At 47.4% G+C, this 27,953-nt stretch overlaps 1 protein-coding gene across 6 annotated transcripts in view; it reads left to right on the top strand.

Annotated features, from left to right (window-relative positions):
• The window catches only part of MTCL1 (microtubule crosslinking factor 1), a 126,528-nt gene extending 99,472 nt beyond the window's left edge, over positions 1-27,056 (top strand). For 5 of the 6 annotated variants that reach the window (XM_081252448.1, XM_081252447.1, XM_081252446.1 and 2 more), the window contains 6 exons: positions 6,269-6,436; positions 11,329-11,583; positions 16,293-16,589; positions 18,440-18,471; positions 19,863-21,330; positions 26,434-27,056. In XM_081252448.1, the coding sequence (XP_081108574.1) occupies positions 6,269-6,436; positions 11,329-11,583; positions 16,293-16,589; positions 18,440-18,471; positions 19,863-21,330; positions 26,434-26,628 (2,415 nt within the window). In that variant the 3' untranslated portion in view covers positions 26,629-27,056. The remainder of the gene's footprint in view (positions 1-6,268; positions 6,437-11,328; positions 11,584-16,292; positions 16,590-18,439; positions 18,472-19,862; positions 21,331-26,433) is intronic. The other variant, XM_081252451.1, reaches the window with a different exon arrangement.
• The last annotated feature ends 897 nt before the right edge of the window (positions 27,057-27,953 follow it).

Here is a 27,953-nt window from a genome sequence, read left to right as displayed (position 1 = left end):
TCTAAATGTTTGATAGAATTCGCCTGTGAAGCCATCTGGTCCTGGGCTTTCGTTTGTTGGAAGAGTTTTAATCACAGTCTCAATTTCAGGGCTTGTGATTGGTCTGTTTATATTTTCTATTTCTTCCTGGTTCAGTCTCAGAAGGTTGTGCTTTTCCAAGAATTTGTCCATTTCTTCCAGGGTGTCCATTTTATTGGCATAAAGTTGCTTGTAGTAATCTCTCATGATCATTTGTATTTCTGCAGTGTAAGTTGTTACTTCTTTTTCATTTCTAATTCTATTGATTTGAGTCTTCTCCCTTTTTTTCTTGATGAGTCTGGCTAATGGTTTATCAATTTTGTTTATCTTCTCAACGAGCTTTTGGTTTTATTGACCTTTGCTATTGTTTCCTTCATTTCTTTTTCATTTATTTCTGATCTGATAAAGCATCTAAGTGTAAATGTGAAGAACCTAAACTTCAGAGCATGATCTAATGCAATTATGTTTTATGTTCATCTTCAAGTCTTCCTTCAACTGCCCCTGGTCACTGAGGAGCCTCACCAGGGATCCAGCCTGAGGACCAGGTGGAATCTGATCCCCTGGACCTTGGCCAGTGACCCAGGACCCATCTTCAGTATAGGGCCTTTGGGGGCTGCCCTAGGTCAAAGCCAGCCTTTCCCCTGTAGACAGAATGCCTTTGGTTCCAGGACCTCCTGTACTTGGACTCACCTGGTGCCCAGCAGCCCACTTGCTGGCAGCCCACCCTTTCTGCTCTGCCTAAGATGCAAAAACTTCTGGAAAGAGCACTTCTGCACATCAGAACTGTGATCTGCCCTGATTTAATTTTTGAAATAAGAAAGTGCTCCACTTGAGCCTAGGTAGCTTTTATCTTTCACTTGTGTATGCTGCACCAGATTTATTCTTCAGACTCTTCAACTTTATAACCTTGCCTAGGAGACACGCAACTCTGTATGAAAGGAACCAGACCAGAGCTTAAGGTTAGGAAACACTTTATTCTTGCTGTGTATTGTTTGTTTGTTTCTATTACTGTGAAAATAGTATGTGCAGGACGTGGAGGGTCACAGTACCAAAAGGTACCCGAGGAAATACTCTCTTGGCCCCAGTCCCACTTCCCAGAGCTAACTGTGGCCTGCAGTTTGTGACATACCTTTCAGAGAGTGGCAGGAGAATCTAAATACGCTAAGAAGCTTGCTAATAAGCTCATTGTTCCCATCTGGCCACTTGACTTTCATCAGACCTACCCTTGTTTCTTTGAAGTCTTTGGTGACAGCTCTGGGTTTGCACGTTATTCAACCTACATCTATTTGTTCTCTCACACACCCACCTTTATTCCCCAGAGGCTCTTGGTGAAAATGATGGTGACCTGCAGGCACGGAGCCTGCAAGGCCCAAACCACCTGGTGTATCCTCAGCCAGTGAACACAGGAGTTCTGTCCATAGATGAGTCCGTCATCTCTGCAAACTTCCATCATAGATTATATTTTCAAGGCCAGTCTTCAATGACTCATTCTCTTTTATCTGTGGGAGAATAAGGGTTTTAGAAAAGAATCTTGATCTGAATGTAACAATGAAGGTAGGAATGACAAATGGCTTATCTGTTAAAATGTTGCTGGATGTGTTAAAATGTTGCTGGATGTGTAAATGTATCCTTTCTGGCTAATCTCAGTAGAGGACTTGTCTTGGGGCTCCTGCTGGTGGAAGAGTTACTTTTATTTTGAACCTGCAGGAGGCCCCTCTCTTTATATGTATCAAGTAGGAACTATGCATGCCTGTGTTGGGGGTCAGGGGCAGCCACCACAGCATTCCAGAACTCTCTGCCCAAGTGAGTAGGAGTGGAGGCCAGCACCTCTATTTTGTGACTGGCTTTTTGCGGGTCAGCCCATAGCAGCAGGTCAGTACCTCTGTTCCAACTTTAGATTAAACCCATCTCCAAGTTAATGGCTCTGATGCAAGCAAAGTAGTTGATGGCAGTTTAGCTCTTTCACAGAATTATGATGCACATGTCTTAGAAATCTTAGGCAAAAGTGATTCTGTAAAGTAGCTAGTATTGCCTCACCAATTGGTAGGCTACCTTTCTATAAATTTCTTTTTCACTTTCTATTAATATTTTTTATGTCCTATAATTGGGTAGCAGTCCTATTGGCTGAAGCCCAACCTTGAACCTGTTATAAGCTTAAAAGGTTATAGCACAGTCAAGCTCCTGATGCCAATTTTGGGATTATTTTAAGCCTTCCCCAAGAGAGATGAGCTTGGAAGGGCTGAAATGCCCTTAGAACGAGGAAAAGGAAATAGTGGAACCATTTTATCCTGTTTCTTTGCAAGAAAACCAACCAGCTGATCTTAAGGAGATCAAAAAGTTGGTCTTTTTAATTGACCACACTTACCAGATATATAAGTTAAAAGGTTGCAGAGCCTTGCCCCTGGCACAGAAGGTTCAGAAAGCTCTGTATCCAAGACTTTCACCTGAAGACCTCGAAATGGACCAGAGTCTTGATTCCATTCTCGACTTGATTTGGGTCTTTTTACCAAAAACATAGCCCAGCAAAGGGCCACCACTGAGAGAAAAAGTGAGAGGAGTAACTTCTAGGCATTCTTTCAGGATGGCTCACTATTATTATTTCTCCTGATGTGGGGGGATGGAATTTGCTTCACGGAGATTAGGCATCTTAAAAAAAAAAAAAAAAAAAAAAAGAAGCCTGGGTAGGGTATGATGCCAGAATTCACATATGTTGGTGGGCTTATCTGGCCTCAGGTGGCACAGACCTGGATTGCACTTGAGCTCCACACTTCCTCACGGCCAGACAGGTCCCCAGTCACTGCCGTTCCTCCCCTGTAACACAGGCACGTGACAGTGTGCACTCAGGATAGATGTGAGATGCAAGCAACGTTCTGTAGGTGAATGATTAACACACCCTGGCCCATTAGAAACCATTAGCATTAGTTACTATCATTGGGTTTTTGTGTGTGTAACGGTCATTTGGAAGGACCATGCCCATCTATGGCTCATTCCCTTGGACATCAGCTCTTGCCATTGTTCTCCAGTGGCAGAGCTAGGCTGGCTGCTTGCCAGGCCACACTGCTGCTCCCGGGTGACTATGGGAACAGGTACCAAATAGCATCAATTCTCTGGGCTCCTGTTCCCTTTGGCCACCCTCACCCCGAAGCAATTTTGAGCTCATTCCATGATGATTAAATATAATATTGGTGTAACAGGACATTATGTTGATTACTCTGACCCAAATGTGCCTGAAAACATTAAGGCTTAATTTTATTTAATCTGATATCTGTTAATGCCAAAAAGTACTTACTTCCAGAGAAAGCAAATTTTCAATCTGCAAAAGGACTGTCATGTGAACCCTGCTTTCAGGGAGCACAAAGTTCTGGTCCTAATGTTGTCACGGCTGTTTGTTATATGCCTAAGAAGCCCACCGCTGACCACATACACGACTTGGGCTTCACAGGGAGTTACTGATAACATATAAGAATTTATTATGTGGTTTTCTGCTTTTTCTAAAGTGAAAATGAGATGACTACTCCAAAGAGTGGATCAAAATTATTAGTTATTTTATGCTTAAAACTGTTTGACTTGAAAAGTAGTGATTTTTTTAAAAATTTAAAATCCAAAGATGAAAAAATCAAATCAATCTATCATAAACCATATCTAATTTTTCAGCAAACAAATCCTGTACTTAGGGAGATGTGTATTTGTGAAAAGATTGTTGCAACACGTCTTGTCACTCACTTGCACTTATATCATTTTTAAATACTTGTGGTGTAGAGTTGAAAGGAACTTCTGCATTTATTATCAATACAATTTCACACATTTTATGAGCATCTCGTTGAGAATAGAGGGAATTTACTTATATTCAGATGGTTGGAAAGAACATGTAGGATTTTTAGAATGTTCTCTATCTGCTGAGTTTTGCAAATGTTAACTGAATTGTCCTCTAGTGCCTTTCATCTCAGAGCTGAAAGTGAAAATTGCTGTTCAAGGTGAGAAAAATCAAGGAGCAATAAATACTAACAAACAGACCACTCCACTCAACCAAAAGTCTACTGTATCTAATATTAAAACCCTTCAGATAAACTATGGAGAAAACTAGGGTGTTTTCAGTGATAAAGCTCATGTTAAGGAATTTCTCTTTTCTAATTCAACTTTATTTAAATCCAAACATATATGTGAAGTATCTCAAATTCTTCCCAAATGCAGTTAGCCATTTTTATATATGTACATGTATGTTTCGTGCACTGACTAGATGGTTTTAGCAGCACAACTGGCTCTCGAGCTGATGGAGGACAGAAGGCTGATGGGCGCAGATCCAGGCTGGAGGTCCACTCCTCGCTGCCCCGCACTGGAGGTTTACCATGTAGGGGATTCTCTGTCTTCCCATATTACAGACAACCTGCCTCCAGCAGGACTGAGAGAGCTTTTATTTCTCCTGCCTCATAAATATACCAAACAGGATTGCCCTGAGACCGGTCTGGGAACTCGAGATAGGCTTTTAGTGTTTTCTGTCTGATTGGAAGAGATGGGCTCGTGTGGCTTTTATCATCCAGGTACCAAAATTGATTCAGTGTGTATTAATTTGTTTGGCCAAACCTTTCTGGGAAAATGCCCATGCTGAAGCATACTAAGATAGCAATCACAGTTTTGAAATGTGTGTCCAAAGGGCTGGACAGATTTTAGAAAATAAAAAATCTTTTAAGTTAGGTATAAGCAGATTAGTAATAAAAATCCATTCTTCATTTATTAGACCTGTTTGCATGCTTCTCATGAGCTAAGCAGGTCTCCTCCCACAACTTACAGATCTGGGGGACGGGAGGAACAGGATAAACAAGTAGGTGCAGTGGTTCTTCCTGCCATTAGTGAGCAGAAAGGAGAGGGGTAGTGATTCTATCTCGGGGACCATGAGGAAGCCTTCACGAACAAGTTAACAAGTTAACCGTTTACCTTTGGCTTTTTTTTAACATCTTTATTGGAGTATAATTGCTTTACAGTGGTGTGTTAGTTTCTGCTTTATAACAAAGTGAATCAGCTATACATATGCATATGTCCCCATATCTCCTCCCTCTTGCGTCTCCCTCCCACACCCCATCCTACCCCCCTAGGTGGTCACAAAGTACCGAGCTGATCTCCCTGTGCTATGTGGCTGCTTCCCACTAGCTATCTGTTTTACGTTTGGTAGTGTATATATGTCCATGCCACTCTCTCACTTTGTCACAGCTTACCCTTCCCCCTCCCCATATCCTCAAGTCCATTCTCTAGTAGGTCTGTGTCTTTATTCCCGTCTTGCCCCTAGGTTCTTCATGACCATTTTTTTTTCTTAGATTCCTTATATATGTGTTAGCATATAGTATTTGTTTTTCTGACTTACTTCACTCTCTATGACAGACTCTGGGTCCATCCACCTCACTACAAATAACTCAATTTTGTTTCTTTTTATGGCTGAGTAACATTCCATTGTATATATGTGCCACATCTTCTTTATCCATCCGTCAATGGACACTTAGGTTGCTTCCATGTCCTGGCTATTGTAAACAGAGCTGCAATGAACATTGTGGTACATGACTCTTTTTGAATCATGGTTTTCTCAGGGTATATGCCCAGTAGTGGGATTGCTGGGTCGTATGGTAGTTCTATTTTTAGTTTTTTAAGGAACCTCTGTACTGTTCTCCGTAGTGGCTGTATCAATTTACATTCCCACTAACGGTGCAAGAGGGTTCCCTTTTCTTCACACCCTCTACCTTTGGCTTTAATTGTTAAACCTCAAAAGTCACCCCCACCCCATGACTATGCTTGTCATATATTGTAATATATGACCTCTTAGTAACCACAAGTCTGAGTATGACCACCTATGTTGATGAGAGACACAAGCCCTTTATTAATTCCCTTCTGGTTCAACAGCTGGCACTCAAATGACAGCATACATACGTGAGTGTAGGTATCTCGTTATTTCTGCTCCTCAACCAGAGCCGGGACATCTGAAGTTAAGCAGAGTGTCCTGGCAGCCCTGGCTTGGCTCCCCCTGCCCTCCCACAGCTTCCTCCTATCTCTGCTCCGGGTTCCTGTGGCACTAGCATCCTAATGCAATGAGCCCTTGGCAGCGTCAGCCCCAGAGCCTGCAGGTGACCAGGGAACCCGGCTCTGCCACTAACTGTGCAGATTCCCCCCACCCACTTTGGAGACAGCCCGGCACCAGTGCCCTTTTGCTTGCCAGGCTCCCGTCCTCACCCTTGTGAGATGGCAGAGCCGCCCGGTGTCCCTGCAGGTGGCCGAGAACCAGCCGCTGTTCTGCGCGCTCAAGGCGCTGCTGGAGGAGCTGCGCGTGGAGCTGCGGGAGGACGAACGTGCACGGCGGCGGCTGCAGCAACAATATGCCGGTGATAAGGCCTCCTGGGACGTGGAGTGGGCCGCGCTCACATGCCGCCTGGAGCAGGTACGGCCGCCAGGGCTCTGCTCTGACCGCGGGGAGGGTCCGGATCCCAGGGCCCTGCCAGGGAAAGAGGGTGCGAGGAGAAAGCCAGGAGCAGCTGCCTCTGCCACCCCACAGTGCTTTATTTTCCCTACTATTACCTCTCCCAGATCTGACACTGCTCCAACCCGGCAGCATTTCAGAAGCAGTGTTTATTTTCCCATTCCGTGTAGAACAAGGTGGTCTCTTTTATTAGTATTATTCAATTTATTTAAAAGCAAAAAGTTCACCCATTCCCTGCCCCCTTCCCCTGGCAACCCCCAATCTGTTCCATGCATCTCTGAGCTTGGCTTCATTTATAATATTTATAGAGTCCACATACACTAGAAATCATACGGTATTTATCTTTCTCTGTCTGACTTACTTCACTTAGCATGATGCCTTTGGGGTCCATCCATGTTGCTGCAAATGGCATTATTTCATTCTTTTTCATGGTTGAGTAGTATTCCATTATACAAATGTACCACATCTTCTTTATCCATTTATCTGTCGATGAACACTTAGGTTATGCGTTATTTCTCAGCTCTTGTAAATAGTGCTGCTATGAACATGGGGGATATCTTTTTGCATTAGTGTTTTCATTTTCTTCAGATAACAGGATACGTGAAAAGATGTTCTACGTTATTAATCATCAGGGAAATGCAAATCCAAACCACAGTGAGCTGTCACCGCACACCTGTTGGAATGGTTCTTATCAGGAAAACTAGAAATATCAAGTGTTGGTGAGGAGGTGGGGAGAAGGGAGCAAGGCTGTCTTTAGTGCCACTGAAGCACGGCCAGAGTGCACTGACAGAATTCAGACAGGGGCAAAGAAAAAGCAGATTGTGGTTTAGTTACCTCTGAAAAAAAGGAAATGAATGCTTTCCATTAGATTTCTCCCAATACCAGAAAGAGCTTGTAGACCTCCCACTACAGCCCTAGAAGTCTGATCAATTTTGGTGTCCTTATTTACATGGAAGGAGCCCGAGGCCCAGAGGAAGCATGTCGTCTCATACCACAGAGCCTTTAGTGTGACTGGAGCTGAGAGCAGGTTACTGCCTCCACCGCCCACAAGAAAGCAGAGCCTCTCGGAGATTTGAGACCCCGGCCCTGGTCGTTAAGATCGGGCTGGGCCAGGAACGCTGTTTTCTAAGTGCTTTCTCCCTGGAAATCTTTGAAAGCGGTGTCAATTCCCATGTAGGGTCTGCTCGCTCAGATTGCTTCTCCAGGTTTCTTCCAGCCCCTTGATCACGATGAGGGAGGAAAGGCCTGCACGTCTTTGATAATCTATTTTCTAGGCCCTGTTTTGAGGCAAACCATAAAGTAATCAGAACTTTATATGAATTGGCTCAGTCATGAAAGAAAAAACTTGCCTGGAAAGAAGACATCTTCCAAATGGCCTTGACAAAAGATTAAAGGGCCTGTCCTGTCAAAAGACAGCTCCCGTGGTACCCACACGTTCACGGGCACTGCTGCCTGGTCCAAGGGAGCAGTAGTGTCTGGCTCACGTCCCTGGGTGGAGCACAGGCATAGCCTCCTCTGCAGGGGAAGCAACAAAGCATAGCTGGACCAAAGCACCGGGCCAGGCTGGGCAAGGGATGCAGCTGCTAACCCAGTTATGAATCCTGCCTACTGCTGGGTAGGAGGTTCTTACTAGATTTTCTCTTTATCTTAGTTCACAGTCTGAAGAGCTGGCAGTGGAGAAGAAATGAGTAAGGACGTTCTGATGAGCTGCCTTTAAACTTACTTAAAACTATGTTTATAGTGGAAAAACCTAAATATTTTCAGAGATGTAAGCATAGCTAAAAAGAGGAGGCATAATCTTTGATGTGAGCCAGTTTCTCAAACATTTAGAGCCCGGGGAATGATGGATGTGGGCTGATGCTACTTCACTCATCTTTATCCTTTTCTACTTAAATGCAAAACAGTTGAATTCTACCAAAAGTGAAGTATTTTCTCTCAGTGGAGGCCATCTTGTGTCAGTTTCCAAATCTGTGATTCCTTCAATTGACTCCTAGGTCAGACCTTGCTCTAACTGCCAGGTATCCCCCAACAAATAAGACAGATCTTGAAAGGGTTCTCAGTGCAGTGGGACACCAGACAAGGGCCATAGTTATTACTAGTGTGGTAAGTGCCCCACCAGGCCTGTACACAGGCTCTCAGGGATGGCGGGGCATGCAGGGCACACACCTCGGCTTGAGGGCTCAGGGAAGGGTTGTTTGTGAAAGCCCCGCTTAGAATGAATCTCAGAGGATGAACAGGAGTGGGCACATGGAAAAGGAGAGAAACAGTGTTTCGGACAAAACAGGGACATCGTGAAGAAGGGAGCATGGCACACCGGAGGAGCTGCACCTTGTCACGTACGAGTGGAAAGCAGAATAGCCAAAGAACTGAAATATTAATCCTGATTTTATCATGGGAGTAAAGCACTTTGACTTGCATTTTTAAGAAGTTATTCTGGTATCGAGGTAGAGAATGGATTAGAAACCATTAGAATTGAATGGATTAACATGGGTCCCTGGGTAGACCTCAGGGATCTGCTGAACTAGAATAGGCAAAAGGATACATCTTTATGTTCATGAACCTTTCACTAAACTTTATCACATTCACCAACAACAGTGCACCCCGCATCCCTCCTCCTGTCCTCTGTGCTGTTGTCAGACAGTGTACTTCTACACATTCTGTAAAGACAAAACTGTTTTTACTTCACTCAGTAGTATTCTAAAGCAGTTAAAAACAGGAGAAAATGAGTTACATTTGCATTTATTTAGGTCATTTCCAGTGTTCATTTTTTGTGCAAAGTGTTTGTTGATATCATATCCCTTGTGCCTGAAAATTTCCTCTATTGTTTCTTGAAATGTAAGCCTGCTTTAAAGTTTTCATTTGTTGAAAAAGCATTTTTCTTCTATTATTTTTGAAAGATGCTGTTGCTGAGTATAGAATTCTGTTGAGGTTGACATCTTCCCCCTCCAGCCCTTTCAAGATGTCACTCCATTTTCCCCTGACTTACATACTTGCTGAGGACACGTCTGCTGTCATTCTCATCTGTGCGCCTCCATGTGTGGTTTATTTTTTTTCTCTGTCTGCTTCCAAGGTTTCCTCTTTGGTTTTCAGCAGTTTGCATGTGATGTCTAGATGGGAGTTCTTTTGCTTGCTTGTTAGAGTTTTTGGTCTTTAATCTCCTGGGTGTTATTATAGACTGCTAGGTTACATCACTCTCCCATCACCAGGTTCCACATGGGGGCTAAGGATGTAGGGACAGACATGTGCCTGCCTGCAAGGAGCTGTACAGCAGGACAGGCAAGAGATGTGGTGACTCACAGTTGGGAAGGGAGAGTAAGAAGCAGACTCTGGGAAGCTGGGTGGATTCACTGCTTCACCTTCTGTGTGACTCTGTCAGGTTTTTTTTTTTTTTTAACGTCTTTATTGGAGTATAATTGCTTTACAATGTTGTTTGTCTCTGCTGTACAACAAAGTGAATCAGCTATATGTATACATGTATCCCCATATCCCCTCCCTCTTGTGTCTCCCTCCCACCCCTCTAGAAGGTCAGAAGGCACCGAGCTGATCTCCCTGTGCTATGCAGCTGCTTCCCACTAGCTATCTGTTTTACGTTTGGTAGTGTATATATGTCCATGCCACTCTCTCACTTCGTCCCAGCTTACCCTTCCCCCTCCCTGTGTCCTCAAGTCCATTCTCTATGTCTGCATCTTTATTCCTGTCCTGCCCCTAGGTTCATCAGAACCACTTTTTTTTTAAGATTCCATATATATATATATATATATGTGTGTGTTAGTATACAGTATTTGTTTTTCTCTTTCTTACTTCACTCTGTATATATGACAGACTCTAGGTCCATCCACCTCACAACAAATAGTTCAATTTCGTTTCTTTTTATGGCTGAGTAATATTCCATTGTATATATGGGCCACATCTTCTTTATCCATTCATCTGTTGATGGACACTTAGGTTGCTTCCATGTCCTGGCTATTGTAAACAGAGCTGCAGTGAACATTGTGGTACACGCCTCTTCTTGAATTATGGTTTTCTCAGGGTATATGCCCAGTAGTGGGATTGCTGAGTCATACGGTAGCTCTAATTTTAATTTTTTAAGGAACCTCCATACTGTTCTCTATAGTGGCTGTATCAATTTACATTCCCACCAACAGTACAAGAGGGTTCCCTTTTCTCCACACCCATTCCAGCATTTACTGTTTGTAGATTTTTTTTTTTTTTTTTTTTTTTTTGCGTTACATGGGCCTCTCACTGTTGTGGCCTCTCCCGTTGCGGAGTACAGGCTCCGGACGCACAGGCTCAACAGCCATGGCTCACGGGCCCAGCCGCTCCGCGGCATGTGGGATCTTCCCAGACCGGGGCACGAACCCGTGTCCCCTGCATCGGCAGGCGGACTCTCAACCACTGCGCCACCAGGGAAGCCCTGTAGATTTTTTGATGATGGCCATTCTGACTGGTGTGAGGTGATACCTCATGTAGTTTTGATTTGCATTTCTCTAATTATTAGTGATGTTGAGCATCCTTTCACGTGTTTGTTGGCAGTCTGTATATCTTCTTTGGAGAAATGTCTATTTAGGTCTTCTGCCCATTTTTGGACTGGATTGTTTTTTTGATATTGAGCTGCATGAGCTGCTTGTATATTTTGGAGATTAATCCTTTGTCAGCTGCTTTGTTTACACATTTTCTCCCATGTCAGATGTTTTTAATTAGGACTTTAAAGATGAAAACTGCTTCCTCCATAAGACTGGTCAGATCTTGGTTTAAACATGTTTCCAGGGATAATACATGATCGTGCTGAGATTTTCTTCACCTACTAACGCGAGACTGTCAGGGACTAAGTTCCTAAGTGTTCTCCTTGACAGCTGGAAGCAAAGACTGAGAAAAACTTGGGAGACCCGGGCGCCTCTGCTGACAGCAAAGGGGTGTTCAGGAAGGAGAGGGAGGCACAGCAGAAGCTTCTGGCCGACAGTCATGGGCTGGTCATGGACCTGCGATGGCAGATCCACCACAGCGAGAAGAACTGGAAGCGGGAGAAGGTAGAGCTTCTCGACCGCCTGGACCGGGAGCGGCAGGAGTGGGGGCGGCAGGAGAAGGAGCTCCTGTGGAGAATCGAACAGGTGAGGATGCCCCAGGGGAGGAGGGGAGGATGCCCCAGGGGAGGAGGCGGAGACGCCTGACCTGGAAATCAGAGCACTCAGAAGGGGAAAATCAGACAGCTTGGAGGTCTCTGCTGCATCAGGCTGATGTAGGGGCTTCCAGAGGAAGAGGAAGAAATCCTAGGAGTTCTGGTGTTGGAGACCTAGGCTCAGCCCTCCCATGACACAGACCTTTTCATTGCAAAGTCTGTGCATAACTTCCCTGTGTGTGTACGGTTGGGGGGTAACTTTTTAAAGGTGTTTAAAGACTAAACTTGAAAGATGAGATTATTTCAGGCCTTAGGAAGTGATTTCTACCAAAAAGCAAACTAGCTTTTAAGTCTGCCACTAAAGATGCGGTCATGGTGACTGCTCCAGCTTGAATGGAATTGTTGTCCTAGTAAAGAAATTGCTGAAGTCAGTAGGAAGTCAGGCTGTTTGCACCTGCTGTGGATCTTGTGGAGCTGTGATTAGACAGGACACAGTCAGGGGAAGTGACTGATCGTTCATTATCTTCAGCTAAACAAACACTGAAAAATGTAGATGAGTTCTGTGGGAAAGGGGGAGTTGTTGTTCTAGAGTTAATCACTCCCTGCCTTGCGTCAGACTTAAGACAGTTTGTGTAGCTGCAGTCCTGCCTGAGTAGTGCACAAATTAAATTTTCACATGAAACTGATGAAGGACTGGGATTCTACCCTGGCTGGATTTTTACATAGCATGCACTGTAGTTCAGCCTGTCACACTTACAAATTCAGGAGGCCTCAAGGAAATGTATTAATCAATAAACTGAATGCAGGAAAAATAACTTCATTATTCTATTATAAATATCCATGCTGCCTTTTGGAAAGTGTGCTGTATTATCCCTAGACATGGGACCTGTGTTCTGCAGGTGCGGGGACAAAGGTCCGTTTCTGCTCACTGCTGAGAAGGGAGGGGGCAAGGGAGAGAACTGAAAAGGACCAGGAACCTTTGGGTCTGAAACCTCTGAGCAGAAGTGCACTGCAGATAAGAGGCCCGATGTCCTTCCTGGGTTTGGTTACTCACACAGCTGAGTCACCAGACTGGTAGATGATATGGCTCATTTCAAAATTCCCCAAATTCTATCGAAGGAAAGTTGGCCACTTCCTGTTTGGCCTAGAAATGTGGCACCTGAGAAGAATCTTCTCTCTTAAATCCCCTGTGTGCCTGTGCTCTATGCAGAGGATCAGCTGTCGGGTGGGACTCGTAGGGGCAGATGCAGCACGTACTCTTACAAAGTGGTCACGGATTCATCCAATGTTCGTTAACCAGTATCCTGGCTCCTCCAGGTACCTCGTTATCAGGGAGGGCCCCTCCTGGCCATCCCTCCAGGACCACACACACTGTCCCTCCCGCACCCCAGCAAGGCCATTGTCATCACCTCTTTGCCCGTGAGCTGTAGGCTTGTTGGTCTCATCATGGCTTCATTTTGGAAGTCACACCTTGGATGTAAGTTAAGCAAGTCTTTAAGGGCTTCATTTTACTTTGGGGAATGAGGTATTTCTAGTAAAGGGAAAATTAGTAAGACATCTAGTGACATTCAATGTTCGAAGAGTTAATGCCCTAGGGATGAACAGGCACCCCATTTTAAGACTATCTTTGGAAAGGTGAGTGGGCAGGAGCTGAACTCCATTTCCAGACTGTCACTACTGCCATGGCCCTACCATGATGACAGCCTCAGAACCTCAGTCATCAAGGTTAACATCTTTGAGCAAAAGGGACTCAAGACACGTGGGTTCTGGGCGTTCATTCATCTGTTCCTGAAATCTGTGTGGTGGATCCCACAGGCTTTGTACAATGATTTCATTGCTGTTTTTAGAAGAGGGTTTGTTGATGCTTCAGATATGCAATTGTGGCTTTCAAAAATAAATCCAGCCTTCCCCCCACCCAAATATTTGACATTTAAAAAATCACAGTACCCAATCCTGAAAATGAGGAAAAGCAGTTATAGGCATTCTCTGTAAAAGAGGAAATTGGCTAAAGTGTAGTGTGTGTAGATTTTTTTTAATCAGTTATTGAGTTGTTCATTCATTTAACTTTTAGCTGCACATTCCGTAGATGTGCAGACACCTACAACTACAACAAGACACGTAGACAAACATCCTTCATAACGTATGCCCCTCGATATCTGACTATGTGGTGGGCCGTGTAACCTTGTCTGTGATGACCTAATACAGATGGTGAAAGAAGTAACACTAAATCCATTTTCCACTTTGAGAACACATGCTTCGTACTTGCCCGGTGGTGTTGAATTCCTACATAATTTCTGTGCCATGTGAGGCATCTGATACGACGAATGACTGTGGGAATGTGGTTAAGGTCATATAACACACACCATCTATCTTATCAGCATCTGTCTCAACCCAGATCTGATGGGTGAGAGTTAACTTTCCTGGAGTTACACTACATTTCTCCTCCGAATTGTTCAGTCTCAGTTAGCCTGCAGAGGCCTTAGGAGTTGGCTGTGTTTCTAAAGAACTAAACGAAAGCTCACATGTCATTCCATTCTTCTTCCAATGACTTCCTTAAATCAGTTACCTCTACAGCATGAAAGGCTGTTCTTTTAAAACCTGTGTACAAAGTAACCTTTTTTCTTGTGACCAATTCAGGTAAAGTGACATTCTCAAGGGTTTACTGTTGCCTGCAAATCTTGTAAATTTGTCGTTTGCTTTATAAGTTGTTCTACTGCAGGACTCTAAGTACAGTAGGTGCTGATGCCTGGTTTGAAATGACTCTCCTAGGAAACCCTATCCTTTTAGGGACCATTCATTCTATGACAGCACTGCAGAGGCATCTTGGCAGCAGGCACCTCCAGATGAAACCACTCCAGCTCATCTTTAGGGAACCTAACTCTTACAGCTTTAGTGCACATTGCTCCTGGTTGCCCAGGTTTATTTTTGAAACCCCACTTTGCTGAGTGAGAATGTGCTGGATCATAGCTCTCCCCTGTAGTCAGTCATTCTCCCCTCTCTTCACACACACCCTCCGTGCACATTTACAGCTTCAAATGTGATTCTTGCATTTTAATTGTGCCCGAAATAGCTTGGAGATGATCATATGTTGAAACTAAATTACACTGACATGCATTAGATGAACATAATAAAAAACTTTCCTTTTCATTTTTTTAAAAAAGAAAGCATTTAGCATCTTTGAGAGCTCTGTCACTGGGGAGCGGGTAGAGAGCAGAGGGGGCTGAGCTGAAACCCCCGGTGACTTGCTTGTTCCCTAATTCAGCTGGGATTCTGCCTCAAACTCTAACATTTAAGCTCCAGCTGCTTGAATCTCCATCTTTCTCCTAAAATGAAGATAATACTCTGAGACTGGTTCCACCACCTCAGAAATTACTAGAAATGAGTAAAAGTCCCCATGACTCCTCATGGCTTTGTTCCCTATGACACACAGGCCACACTTATCCAGCTTGCTGATGAAGGAGGCTTGAGTTAGGACAGGAGGTGTAGTTTGTGAAAGATGCCTTGTTGAAGGGTAAATGAATGCGCTTCCGAGGGAGGGTCGCCTCTGGGCACTGTCTCAGCACCAGTTCTGCTGCCCCCGCCCTGGAGTTCAAGTCCAAAGAGCAGCCAGGGCAGGGGAGTGTGTGAGCCGACCTGTCAAAGGTGCTTTCTGCCTGTTTTGGAGGGGAGCTCGGGAGGGTCCAGAGCAGCCCCTCAGGGCTCCTCCAAGGAGAGGGCACTGCAGGCCGCGTGTCCCTGCCCGTCCCTGTGGTTCCACGCGGCTCCTCCTGAAGGGCCCCCATGCTGTGAGGACATGAGGCGTTCGTTTATTAGTGCACCCAGGCCCGAGGAATCACGCAGGCCTCAAGGGGGGGTCGGTGGTGGTCCCGCTGACGAACAGCGAGCTTTACGCTGGGCCCGGCCTGCAGCCCCCCCACAGCCCCAGAGAGAGGGGCACCCCTCTTACAGGTGGGGACACTGAGCTGAGACGACCAGCGACACACACTGGTTCCCGGTCTCCTGAGGTTTCCCCACTGCTGCTGCTTGCATTTACCAAGTCAGAGAAAGGTATGACTCCAAACTATGTGGCTCATGTTTTTGTTTCTTTTTCTAGTCATACCAGATCTTTAATTACCTCTGGAGCTAAATTTTAATCCTCTCAAGCAAAGTGTAAGATGTTTTCGACACCCAATGGTTATAACCCAGGTGATCACTTGGGATTTATGTAGGACCCATTTCAAATAATTTGGAGACCATGCTCTGTTGTTATTTAGAAACCCTGCTAGTTCGGAAAATCAGATTCACCCTCAGAAGTTTGCTATCACTGATGGCTTTCCACTGAGTGTGCCTTACGTTCTGAAGGTAATTACCAAAAGGGAGTTCTAAATGTGTCATTTGGTAATGTTAGATTAAAAAACTACATGTATAATTTCCTGTGAGCACAGTACTCAAAGTTATATACAATAACATATTCTCATCAGAAGGAGCTGGCTTGCGTGTGGTTAATGATTTTTCTAGTCCATATAAAATTGTGATTTTTCTTTTCAAAAAGCATTTGTGATGTGTTATTTTTGAAATTAAGGTCAGAACTTTAAGAACGTAGACTTCTCACCGTCTTTCAGACAGACCATTTGTTAATTCCAAATTGTGGAGAAACCATGACCTTAGGGAGCAACAGACAGAAAAATGAGGCTAATTGTTTTCATTTTTAAAACCCTCAAGTTGCAGAAAGAAAACAGTCTCCGGAGAGGTGGCAGTTTCCTCTGTGATCAAAAGGAAGGCGATGTCCGCCCCTGTGCCCACACGGGGAGCCCCTGGGCACCCCACCCCACGGGGATGTGGCCCTGCATGGACACTGACTCCAGCACGTTTGAGGACCAGCCGCTGTCCAAGCTGAAGGAATCGGACAGGTGCTCGGCCCGGGAGAACCTCTACCTGGACGCCCTGTCCTTGGACGACGAGCCAGAGGAGCCTCCAGACCGCAAGCCCGAGAGGGAGTTCAGGAACTGCTTCCCCGAGGTCAGCCTGGGTTTGGGGTCTAGTTACCTGCGGGAGGGGCTTGGGAAGCCGGCCGAGTGGCTGGCAGGCCCCTGGTTTTGCATATCACGGCCTCTGGGGTCAGTAAAAACGAACCCTTCATGGTGCAGGAGCTTTGCTTGGTGGTCCTGACCCCAGGCTCCCTGCTTCACTTAGCTGCTTGTTTGTCTCAGGTTCAGAAATTCAGGGCTTGTGTCCTGTGTGAATGGGAGTCTAGGGAACAGGAGTGTCCAGTGAAACACAAGAGAGAGGAAATATTGGGTTGACCAAAAAGTTCGTTCAGTTTTAAGTAAAAATAAGACATTTTTCATTTTCAGCAAGAACTTTATTTAACGACGTATTCATTAACCAAATGAACTTTCTGGCAAACCCAATAGATCATCCTGGGAAGTGTACAGCTGCAAGTTTTCTTAAAATCATAGTACGGCCTTCTGATTCCAGGAAACATTAATAACAGAAAAAAAATTTTCGCTTTAAAGAAAGTAACAAATGTCACTAACCAATGACATACAATAAGTACCTTATCTGTGCAAAGGGAAAAAAACCCAACACTAGAAACCTATGTAACTTAGATCAGCAAATAGAAGAGCTTAGCTCTGTGCAGAGATCTGCACGGCACAGCACTGGGCTTTTCTGGTTATGACTTTTGAAAAACTGGGTTTTAAAGATTGATTTTAGGAATCATACCTGTGAGCCAATCTCACAGTGGTTGCACCTGTCATTTGACATGCTCAGCAGACGGGGTGCCTGTCAGGCAGGGATGCTGAAGTGGGGGATCACCCTCAGTCACAGGTCGGCGAGGTCAAGTGCCTTCTCCTCAGCACCTGTACCCAGCAGAGGTGACAGTGCCAGCATGCCCCCCCAGGGATCTAGTGGTATCGTCTCCTACGCCATCTTCAGAGCAGGGGCCAGACCCCATGGGAGAGCTCCCTGGCGGAGGGGAGGCTCAGGTGGTTTGCTGTGCCAGGACTCAGTCGCAATACCCCCAAGGCTCACTGGGCCTCGCTCCCTCAGGACTGGTCCGCACGGGGGCGTCCTCAGGAGGACCGTGTGTGTGCATGTTCTCTTCTTTAGCAGAGGTCACTGTACCTTCCCTGATTCCCAAGGGCGATATTTAAAACAAAGAGCCCTCTAAGGACGTCACACCGACTTTTTTTTTTGCATTTTTATTGCAGTACAGTTGGCGCGCAATGTAAGTTGCAGGTATACAACAGTGATTCACAATTTTTAAAGGTTATGCTCCCTTTAGTTATTATAAAGTATTGGCAGGATTCCCTGTGCTGTATAATACGTCCTTGTAGCTTATTTATATGTAGTAGTCTATACCTCTCACACCGACTTCTATAGACAGGCTGAGGCCAAGAGACGTCTCTCCCCTAACTTGCTCTCACCCTTGTCTTCCCTTCCTTCTTCATCTCCTCCTTCTCCCCCTCCTCTCTTGCATGCGTTTGTGCTCGCTCGCTCACTCTCTCTCTCGCTCACACACACACACACATTCAGTCATTAACGAGGCAGCTTTGAAGCTCACGTGCTTAGTGATGCCCTCTGAGGAGCACAGGAGAGCCACTTTGTGACAATGTTTATAGACAATTTTTCTCATTCACGTGAGCCCTCCCTGGACTCAGAGGCTCTAACTCCTCATCACCCCTGGATTCTGGTGTCATTACTGTACTTCAAAGGGCTGAGAGGCAGAGGCACTCTTGGCCCAAACTTGGCTCCCATGTACATTTTAAATGGTATTGTCCTGAGAGAAAAACAAATCACTTAGCACCCTGAAGGCCCCTAGGCAGCCAATGTTAACCAATTCAGATAAACTTACTTCTTCTTTATAGGAAGAAGAAAATCACAAGGGAAATCTTCAAAGGTAAGTAAGATTGATGAAATGATAGTAGACTACTGCAGTAAAAACCTCCTGGTCTTGGGCTTCCCTGGTGGCACAGTGGTTAGGAATCTGCCTGCCAATGCAGGGGACACGGGTTCGAGCCCTGGTCCGGGAAGATCCCACATGCCGTGGAGCAACTAAGCCTGTGCGCCACAACTACTGAGCCTGTGCTCTAGAGCCCTCGAGCCACAACTACTGAAGCCCGTGCTCTGCAACAAGAGAAACCACTGCAATGGGAGGCCCCTGCTCGCTGCAACTAGAGAAAGCCCGCAATGCAACAAAAAATTGAAAAAAACCTCCTGGTCTTAAAATTCTATCTTGTCACTGCAGTGTACTGTGACACTCTTCAAAAATGACTTACAGTAAAACTTCTGGATAGTTGCTTTATTATTAATTTCATAAATACGGTATTTTAAATTATTAGCAACAAAAAGGCCAGTGCTATGCTGCGTTCATGTGTGTGTTAGTGTCACAGTAAGAGCTGTGTGATTAGAGTTGTGTATTTAAGGAGATGATTGTGTTAAATGGTATTTGAAAAGTCCAGGGAAACCCTTTCTTCTAAAGTCTGATTCTAGTAACCCATGTATGTATGGCGGGACATGTCTGAAAAGGCACATATAAGCAAATTTGTTTAAACTGAGTAGAGAGGGAAGGGGAGGACTAAGCCTGTGGGTGGGGCTGGGCAGGGCCAGAGGGGATTTCTGTTTGAAATGGTGTTGAAATCATTCGCCAGCCTGATCACACCTTCCACTGCCCTCCTCTCCTCCACATCTTTTGTTGGCCTTGGGAGACTGTTAGCGCTTTAAGCCAATAGAGGATGAGGCCCGTGGGTGGAGAAGACAGGTCACAGTTGCTTTGTGGTGGCATCTCTCCCTCCCCGCCGCTCCAGTTTCTCGTTTGGATTGGGATTGTGGTGTGTTCACGTCTGTGGGATGCGCGCCTGCTCTAATGGCGGGAACTCGGGAAGCTCCCGCAGCGTCGACACTGAAGGTGCCCATCAAGTACGTGGAGAGGCCAGGCCACAGCCAGGCTCCCCTCCTTCCTGTGGAGCATCCATGCACTGAACCAGAATATCGCAGAGCAGGGTTAGAGCTTAGCTCTGACTGCCCTGGAGCCCCACCTCTCCCACGGTTTTGAGGGTCGGCTGTAGTAAATTCTGACCAATACAAGGCTCCTGCAGCAATTCCAGAGCCATAAAAGCCTGTTGGACACCAGAGGGTCAGCCCAAGAGTGGAAAACATCAGGCAGCTGGAATGTGTCCTGATCCTTCAGGTGGAGATGCAGGCAGGACACAGGCTGTGCAGGGTCGGGGGTTCCAGGGCCGTGGCTCCCTAGCCGGTGGCAACTGACACCTCTCCTTTCCCCTTCCCCAGGGCCGTGTCTGTGTCATCCATGTCTGAGTTCCAGCGCCTGATGGATGGCTCTCCCTTCCTGCCAGAGAAGGGCCTGCCCGCCACCAGCAGCAAGGAGGATGTCACCCCGCCCCTCTCCCCCGATGACCTAAAGTACATCGAGGAGTTCAGCAGCAGGAGCTGGGACGAGAGACCCCCAGACGCCTGGGCGGACAGGACTGAGGCCAGCACCCACCCCTTCTCCGACTCCTCCTGGTGCCTCACCACGAGCATCACCCTGACCACAGACACCGTGACCAGCCCGGAGCACTGCCAGAAGCAGTTCCCGCGGAACCTCGTCTGCGCTGAGCAGGCCGGGGTGAGGATGTTGCACAGCCCGCCCGCCGTCCGGAGGCTGGATGGCACCGTGGTGGCAGGCGGTGAGGGCAGGGCCCGAGGGGGCCCGGGGGACACCAAGGGGAGCTGTTCTGAACACATTCTTAGCAGGTGGCCCTGTGCCCCCTCCAGGCACCCCCGAGACTACACAGAGGGTGGGCTCTGGCCCCTTGACAGCACCCTCGGCTTCTCCTCCCCGCTGCACAGCCTGGAGATGTCCAAGAACCTGAGTGATGACATGAAGGAGGTGGCCTTCTCCGTCAGTGCCGTCTGCTCCAGCCCCGGGGAGCCTCTGGTCAAGGACACGGCCTGCCAGACCAATGGGTCCCGGACAACAGGGACGCAGACCATCCAGACCATCAGCATCGGCCTGCAGACCGAAGCCCTGCGGGGCAGCGCCGTCACCAGCAGCCCCCACAAGTGTCTCACACCCAAGGCAGGGGGTAGCACCACGCCCGTGTCCTCTCCCTCCCGCGGCCTCAGGAACAGGCAGGTGGCCCCCGCCATCGAGAAGGTGCAGGCCAAGTTTGAACGCACATGCTGCTCCCCCAAGTACGGGTCTCCCAAGCTGCAGAGGAAGCCCCTCCCCAGAGTGGACCAGCCAAGCAGCAGGACCTCCCCGGGGCTGGCCCCGAAGGGCTGCGGCGAGTCAGCCTGGGCCCGTTCTACCACCACTCGGGAGAGCCCCGTGCACACCGCCATCAATGACGGCCTCTCCAGCCTCTTTAGCATCATCGACCACAGCCCTATGGTGCAGGACCCCTTCCAGAAAGGGGTGCGGGCCGCCAGTCGGTCTCGTTCGGCAGAGCCCCCGTTGGAGCTGGGCTCGGGCCAGGACACGAGCCCCAGCTCCCGAGGCCGGTCGCCCAGCCCGGTCGGGGGTGGCTCCGAGACGTGCAGGGAGGAAGGGGGAGAGGGCACGCCTGCGAGGCAGGACCTGTCCGCTCCCCCCGGCTACACACTCACCGAGAACGTCGCCCGGATCCTCCACCGGAAGCTGCTGGAACACGCCTTAAAGGAGGAGCAGAGGCAGGCCGCCCACGGCACCCCCAGTCTCAGCAGCAACGGCCCTGTGGGAGAAATGGCGGTCAGAGCCGAGCCAGGGTCCATCGAGGTAAAGGAGGCTGAGTATCCCACCCCCTCCCCCTGCGGCACGTCCTTTTCAGTGTCAGCACAGCTGACCCTGGGGCTGTACCAGGTTACGTGAGTTCAGGAGGTTCAGGGGAGGATGGAGAAAGCAGGAACGCAAACCCTGAGCTGCTTCTTAAAAGAGAACTTGGTTTTATTTCCGTCAGTGATCCTCTGAGGACCATGAGATGGTTTCCTTAAGTAGCTCGGGGATTGACTCAGGTCCTCCACTCCGGCCTCAGTGATCCATGCTTGTCTGTTTATCAGGGCTTTTCGCTGGGGGTCATATTTCCCCTCCTTCTGTATGAGTTTGTGTCCTGGGAGCGTGTGTGGGCAACATCAGGCTTTCTGCTCCAGCTGTGTGTGTGATGAAGAGAGAGGGTTTTGACAGGGTGGACATAGAACACCTCTCGTCAGGACCTACAGGAAGGGTGTCTGGATCCCAGCGCTGGCTTCAGTGCAGACAGCGGGTTCACGTCTCACAAATCCCATTATCCTCTCTGTGTGCGTGCGTTCTCTTAGCAGTAAAACCAGGTGAGACGAATGGATAAGGTCAAAATCCTGCCTTCATACAACGCGATTATTATCCTTATCCCCTTAAACATCACCTATTATTACGTTACCTATGACCACACTTATTATCCATAGTCACATATTATTATGTGATTATTATTATTATTATTGTATCCCTCCCGCTTAAGGTTATTTGCAAATCAGTCGATCTTGAATTCTGCCCTGATCATACCCACATGTGGTATAACTGGACCACAGCAAGGATGAGCAAAATAAAACAAAGCCAGATGATGATGCCGGGGGTGAAAACGGTGGTGATGTTAGCCTTATCGTTCACGCAGTGCCAGAGGAGGTTTCCCAGCCCTTGGTCAGACACCCTTATGTGTAGACCTGGGGATGAGGCCTGACCCACCAGGAATCCAGATGCAAAACCTCCACAGCAGTGGAATCCAGACAACAGTAGGCATTCTCCAGGCTGGGCAGACAGCAGATGGCGAAGGTTAGAGAAAGACACATACACGCTCCCTCCCAAGGCTCTGCAGCCCCAGATGCACAGGAGAGGAGGAGGTGTATTTCCTGTGTCACCTGCTGCCCCACATTTCCCACAGTGGGAAAAGGAATGCTCAGCTTCCCAGTATAACCCAACAAGAGGCATTTAACTCAAAATATAGAGTTTAAATCTGAAATAGATTAAACCATGTGAAATTGCCAATGACCTACAGAAATGGCAACACCATATGGTTCAACCTAATAATATTGACAGTCTGTGGCCTACGCCTGCCAAAGGTACGCGTCTTTGTGATAAATCTGTGTGCTCTAAGGAGGTTGTGTTCTCAGGTAACAAATGGTGTCTTCTGCGGGCTTCTGTTACCCCATCCCTCAGGGCCCCTCAGGTAAGTGGTTTGCTGCTGCAGAGGGTCTAGCTGGGAGAGTGCCACACCTTGGAATGAGAGCTTTGTCCCAAGCATTAACTGGCTTGTCTGTGGGGTCCATTTATATTAGAGACTAAATTCGTTTTGAGTCACGAATGAATGCTGCAGGCAATCTATGAGACTAGAAAGAAAATAGTGCTGTGATTGAGTCATTAAACCAAGGCATGAAAATGGCTTTATCCGTATAAAGCTGTGCCCCGCTTTGGTGCTCTGTGAAGTGTCTGTTTAGATTTTCTTCTCACTCAGTGTGTTTACTACCAAAAGAGGTGATGGCTGATTTAAAGGGGGCCGAGGCACGGTGTCAGGGGTTCACAACTGGCATGGAGCTCTCACGGGCAGTGTTTAAATGTCATGGGCTCTTTTTCCTTTACTGTTGGAATTTGGCTTATTCTAGACTCCAGTGGAATTATTCCTCACCTGAACTGACTTACTATATTAGGCCCATTGGAGACCCCTTCCCATCCCTCCCTAGACTTGTGGTAGTTTTTTTCGTTTCAAAATCAGAACGAATTCAGATTTCCCACCCTCCTCTGAGCCCATGTGGGAGAACTTTTCCCGGAGTGCTCAATGGGACATCTAAACGCGGGTGATGGAGTCATCCCTAGCCAGGAACGGGCACAGTAGGAAACTCCCCTCACTCTCACCCCACAAGCTACTTATTCCTCTGTTTCTCTTGAAGACATAGCACCAATGCACAACGCAGAGAGAAGCTGTGAGCAGGTCTGGTGTGGAGAGAGAGGATAATCTGGAAATGTCTCAGTGGAAAATTCGAAGGGAAAGTTTTAGTCTGAGCTGCAGTCATTTGGTCATTGTGACTAAAACAATCTAGCTATTTAATGGGCTCTGTTTCAAAAACAGCAGTCGTAGGGTGCTGGAAATGTTAAATGCCAAGGGGCAGCTCGGGAAGAAGAGAAGAATAGCCAGCGGAAGGGAGAGGTCTGTAGCTGTTCTGTCGTGAGGGCCCCTCCTGCTCTGGCCAGGCGGGGGCCGGCCTGTGTGCCCGCTTCGGCAGGACCTCGCTTCTCCAGATGGCTGCCACCAGGCCTGTTGACTTTAAACCTTTACTGTTGTTCTTTTTTAAAAAGTACTTTCCAACCTACTTGCTTTTTCTCTTCTTTGTCTGTCTGTTCTGTCCAGAACCACACTGTCTTACTAACTGCCCCCTGGGGACTCTAGCCCTGCCTGCCTCACGCCGTAAGTGCTTTCTTCCTTCTTTCCACACTGTCTGGAGAGGTTGTCATGCAGCTCAGGGCTGCCATCTGACCCACAGAATGAGGCACCACCGTCCCGGGCAGCTCTGTTCCAGGCTGGCCCAGGGTCCACCTGCAGGGACCCATGGCAGGCCTGGACAGGACCACTTGCCCCCCGGGGTACTGACTGCTCAGGAGAGATCCTACTGAGATCTCCCCCCTCCTGTGCAGTCTGCAGCCAGTATGCTCCCGAAGGGGTTAAAAGGACATTGGCCAGCGAGGGAACTGTCCAGCCTGCAGGGCCTCTGAGCCGAGTGTGTTCCCAGTAGGCCTGCCTGCTCACTGACATTTCGGTGGCTGTGCATTGCCATGTGCTATAATAAGGTGTGACCATTACGCATAACGCTTTTTCTCTTTTTTTTCAAAAACCACACCAGAGGGAATAAATACAAATGTATCTTGTCCTTCCCAGTGGTCACCATAGGGGTCATGGTAAGTGCTCAAGAGATTTGTGTTACTTGACTAAAACAACACAATCGTCCCTGCTCCAAAATTGCAGAATCACCTTCAGAGCCTGAATCAAGGCTTGTGAGAAAATACCAACCTTGCTTCTGATCAAGGATATAGTCACCCACCCCCCTTATCCACTGGCCTGAAATACAACTGGCTCTCAAAGACTAAGCACATGCCCCACGAAAAGGGACGAAGAATGGCTCCAGAGGCCATTTCCAGAAGAGGTGCTGCAAGGATGAGACGCCCCCAGAGCCTGTGGCAGGGGCTTCTCGGGAAAAAACAGCATTGCTTGCTCAGATGTGCTGGTGTGATACTAAAGAGAACTTTGTCCCCTTGAGCTTATGGTCACACAGCATTTCTTCTGCGCACACAGACGCTAGTGACGAGGTGGCACAAATTAACAGAAAACCCGTCACTCAGCATCAGCTTGGTAGAAACAGGCTGCAGTGGTTTCTATGCCGGCAACCTCCACACACTGCTAGACAACACACATTACAAACCAACACATTTATATACGCAACACAAACCACCCATCTCTTGAGCCACCGTCCCTCGTGCCCTGGGCTGGACTAAGGTGAGGACATTTCCTTTAATTTTGGCTGTTTCAGTGCTGATGTGTTTTCACAGGCGAGATATCTCTGGTTGTCATGGTTTCCATTAGTGTAAGTGCTTTGCTGAGGAGGCCTCCCTGTAGTCACATAAAGTGCCACCAGCAGGTCTAGGGATGTTAGAGTCATCATGTGTGTGTGTCGATGCTCCTTTTCTACTGCCCCTGGGCGGCGACCACTCCCCCACCCCTCCTGTGCCCCGCCCTCCATCTTCTCCCTGCCTCTTTGTCGCTCTGATAACTACATGCTCCTCATTCTGCTCTGCTGTGCTCATCTCTTTACATCCCTCAACTTACTTCCTGAGTGGCTCTGAGGGTCCTTGTTTTGTGTTCTTCATCACAGTGGTTTCCCACCTCAGCCTCTTGTCATGTGGGTGTCTGGGTGGATAGAACTCACCATTTCCTCAGGCCACAGCTGCCCACAGATCCCAAGTCAGTGTCCTGGCGTGCAGAGTAAGGACAAGTAGCTCAACAGTCTCTAATACCAAAAAAGGAGCAGCAGCCTTGAGAGGACATACTGTAGGTGATTGGTCCCCAGAAGGTGCAGGAGCCTGCAGCGTAGAAGCACAAGCACACTTGGGCTCCACTTTTTAAAATTTTATAAGTTTTTGTTTGTTTTTATTTTTAGCCGTGTTGGGTCTTCCTTGTGCGCGGGCTCCTCATTGTCGTGGCTTCTCTTGTTGCGGAGCACAGGCTCAGTAGTTGTGGCGCACGGGCTTAGTTGCTCCGTGGCATGTGGGATCTTCCCGGACCAGGGCTCGAACCCGTGTCCCCTGCATTGGCAGGCGGATTCTTAACCACTGCACCACCAGGGAAGCCCGGGCTCCACTTTTTAAATGCTGCTGCCAGGAAGAGTCATTAGTGCAGCATTATCTCCATGTTGTGGGAGTTTAACCCAGTGCTAGTCAACCTGGAATAAACTGTAGCAGAGTTGGTTTGAAGGTGAGCTCCGTTGCTGGTGCAGCCTGATGGAGTCACAGATCCCTTCATGGCCAGCCTCTTAGGACTGGGCAGGCCACTCAGGACTCTGGCTCCCCCCTTCCATCCGCTGCAGCCCAATTCCGAAGGTGCCTCGTATACACACCCATCTCATGCCACGTTTTCATCATAATTTGCTATCTTCCCATTACTGTCGTCACTGGTCATTCGTGTTGAATTTTTTACTTACCTTTTTAACTTATACTCCGTGAGCAATGTATAATTTAGCATGCAGGAGTTGCAGACACCCTGGTCTGTTGCACTTGAGTCTACTGAGAAGTTTGTTTGGGGGAAATCACCTCCCGGAGGACCTGTCCCTCTGAGTAACCCTGTCTTTCTCTTCCTCGGCTTTGAAGGAACTCCCTTGTTCTGCACTAGCTCCATCCCTAGAACCCTGCTTCTCCAGGCCCGAGAGACCAGCAAACCGTCGCCCTCCGTCCCGTTGGGCCCCACATTCCCCCACTGCCTCACCGGCTCTGTCACCCGGACACCCGACCTCCTTGGAGGAGCTCGGCGACGAGGGGCCGCCCGGGGAGAAGCCACACCTGTGATGCAGGCTCGCATGGATTATCTGGAATAATTCACTGTAATTGCATAACCACACCGTCATCATCAACCGAACTCTGCCCCAAAAGGAGAGATCTGGTTTTCCCAAGGTCAAAGAATGTTTTTATTTTAAAAAAATAACACAGCTGCTGAATGTTCAACCTGTGAATCTGAGATGTTTCTAGAATGAAACAGTAAACGTGCCTGTAAGAACTTAATTTTTTTCATAGCTCAGAAAACTATTTTTGTCTCCATCTTTTTTACAGAAAGTATATTAAACAAAAAAGTAAATAAGATATAAATTTAAAAACAAAACGTTTTTAAGAGATTCTGAACACCCTCGCGCGCGATACTGACTGCCTCACTGTTAAATTTGCACTGTTAACATTTGGTTTGGTTTATTTCCACGTTGAATTAGAGTGTTTTAAGTTAATTTTATTTTGTCAGTGTTCTTGTTTTTTAAGAATTTTTGAAATGCTTCAGACTGTATGATTCAGTGAACTTTTTGTAATGAAAAAACCATGAAGCCAGTAGACAAGGCAGATCTCCTATACCCTTGAGGGGATAGATGGCAGCATTCTGGAAAGGTAGAGAGGCCTCAGCCGGGTTGCCCAGACCTGCTGTATAATCCACATACTCTTCTCGGCCTGCACGTCTTTGGGTCCGAAGCACTGGGGTGCATGGACATGCCGCTGCTGTGGTCTCGCCCCGCCTATGTGTGAACCCCCTCGTACTGTACTGTTGTTGTCTTCTCACACTGATGATACAACAGCGATGGCATTTTAAAATTATTGTTAAAAGATTAACAGGCAATACAGTGTTTACTCCAAATTTCCTTGTTTAAGGAAAAACACTACACAAAGTCCTGAGGATACCAAATGGAAAGAGAGAGGGTGGTGCCTCGGAGTCTGTATGAGACGATGATGAAGAAGAAATAAAGCCTTTACAAGACGGCGCCTGTCCCAGACCTTGTCTCACACACCCTCCACCTTTTCCTAACGGCTCACGCAAAAGTTTCCCATTGCGGGGGCGGGGGGGGGGGCGGTCATACACCCACTCACGTATCTGACTGGGATGCACTGTGAGTGCACAACGACCTTGCAGTTTCTCTGCAAGGGCATCCTGGAATAGATAAACAGGCGACTACATTTCTGCTAAAAAAAGCCAAAATGGGTGGGCGAGGCGGTGTGAGGAAAACAGTTATCCACAGTCAGAATGCACCCACCCTCTCCCTCCTTGGAAGGTGGGAGAGGCCGTTTCCATCCCTGGACTGAGATGCAGCCCAAGCTGCCAGTGTTTGATAAGTAGGAGTTTACAAAGAAGTGGTGCT

This window comes from Mesoplodon bidens (assembly GCF_964165515.1).
Source record: "Mesoplodon bidens genome assembly, chromosome: 13".
NCBI lineage: Eukaryota > Metazoa > Chordata > Mammalia > Artiodactyla > Ziphiidae > Mesoplodon > Mesoplodon bidens.
The sequence above is the reverse complement of the archived record's forward strand: the minus strand, read 5'-3'. Positions and strand labels throughout refer to the sequence as shown.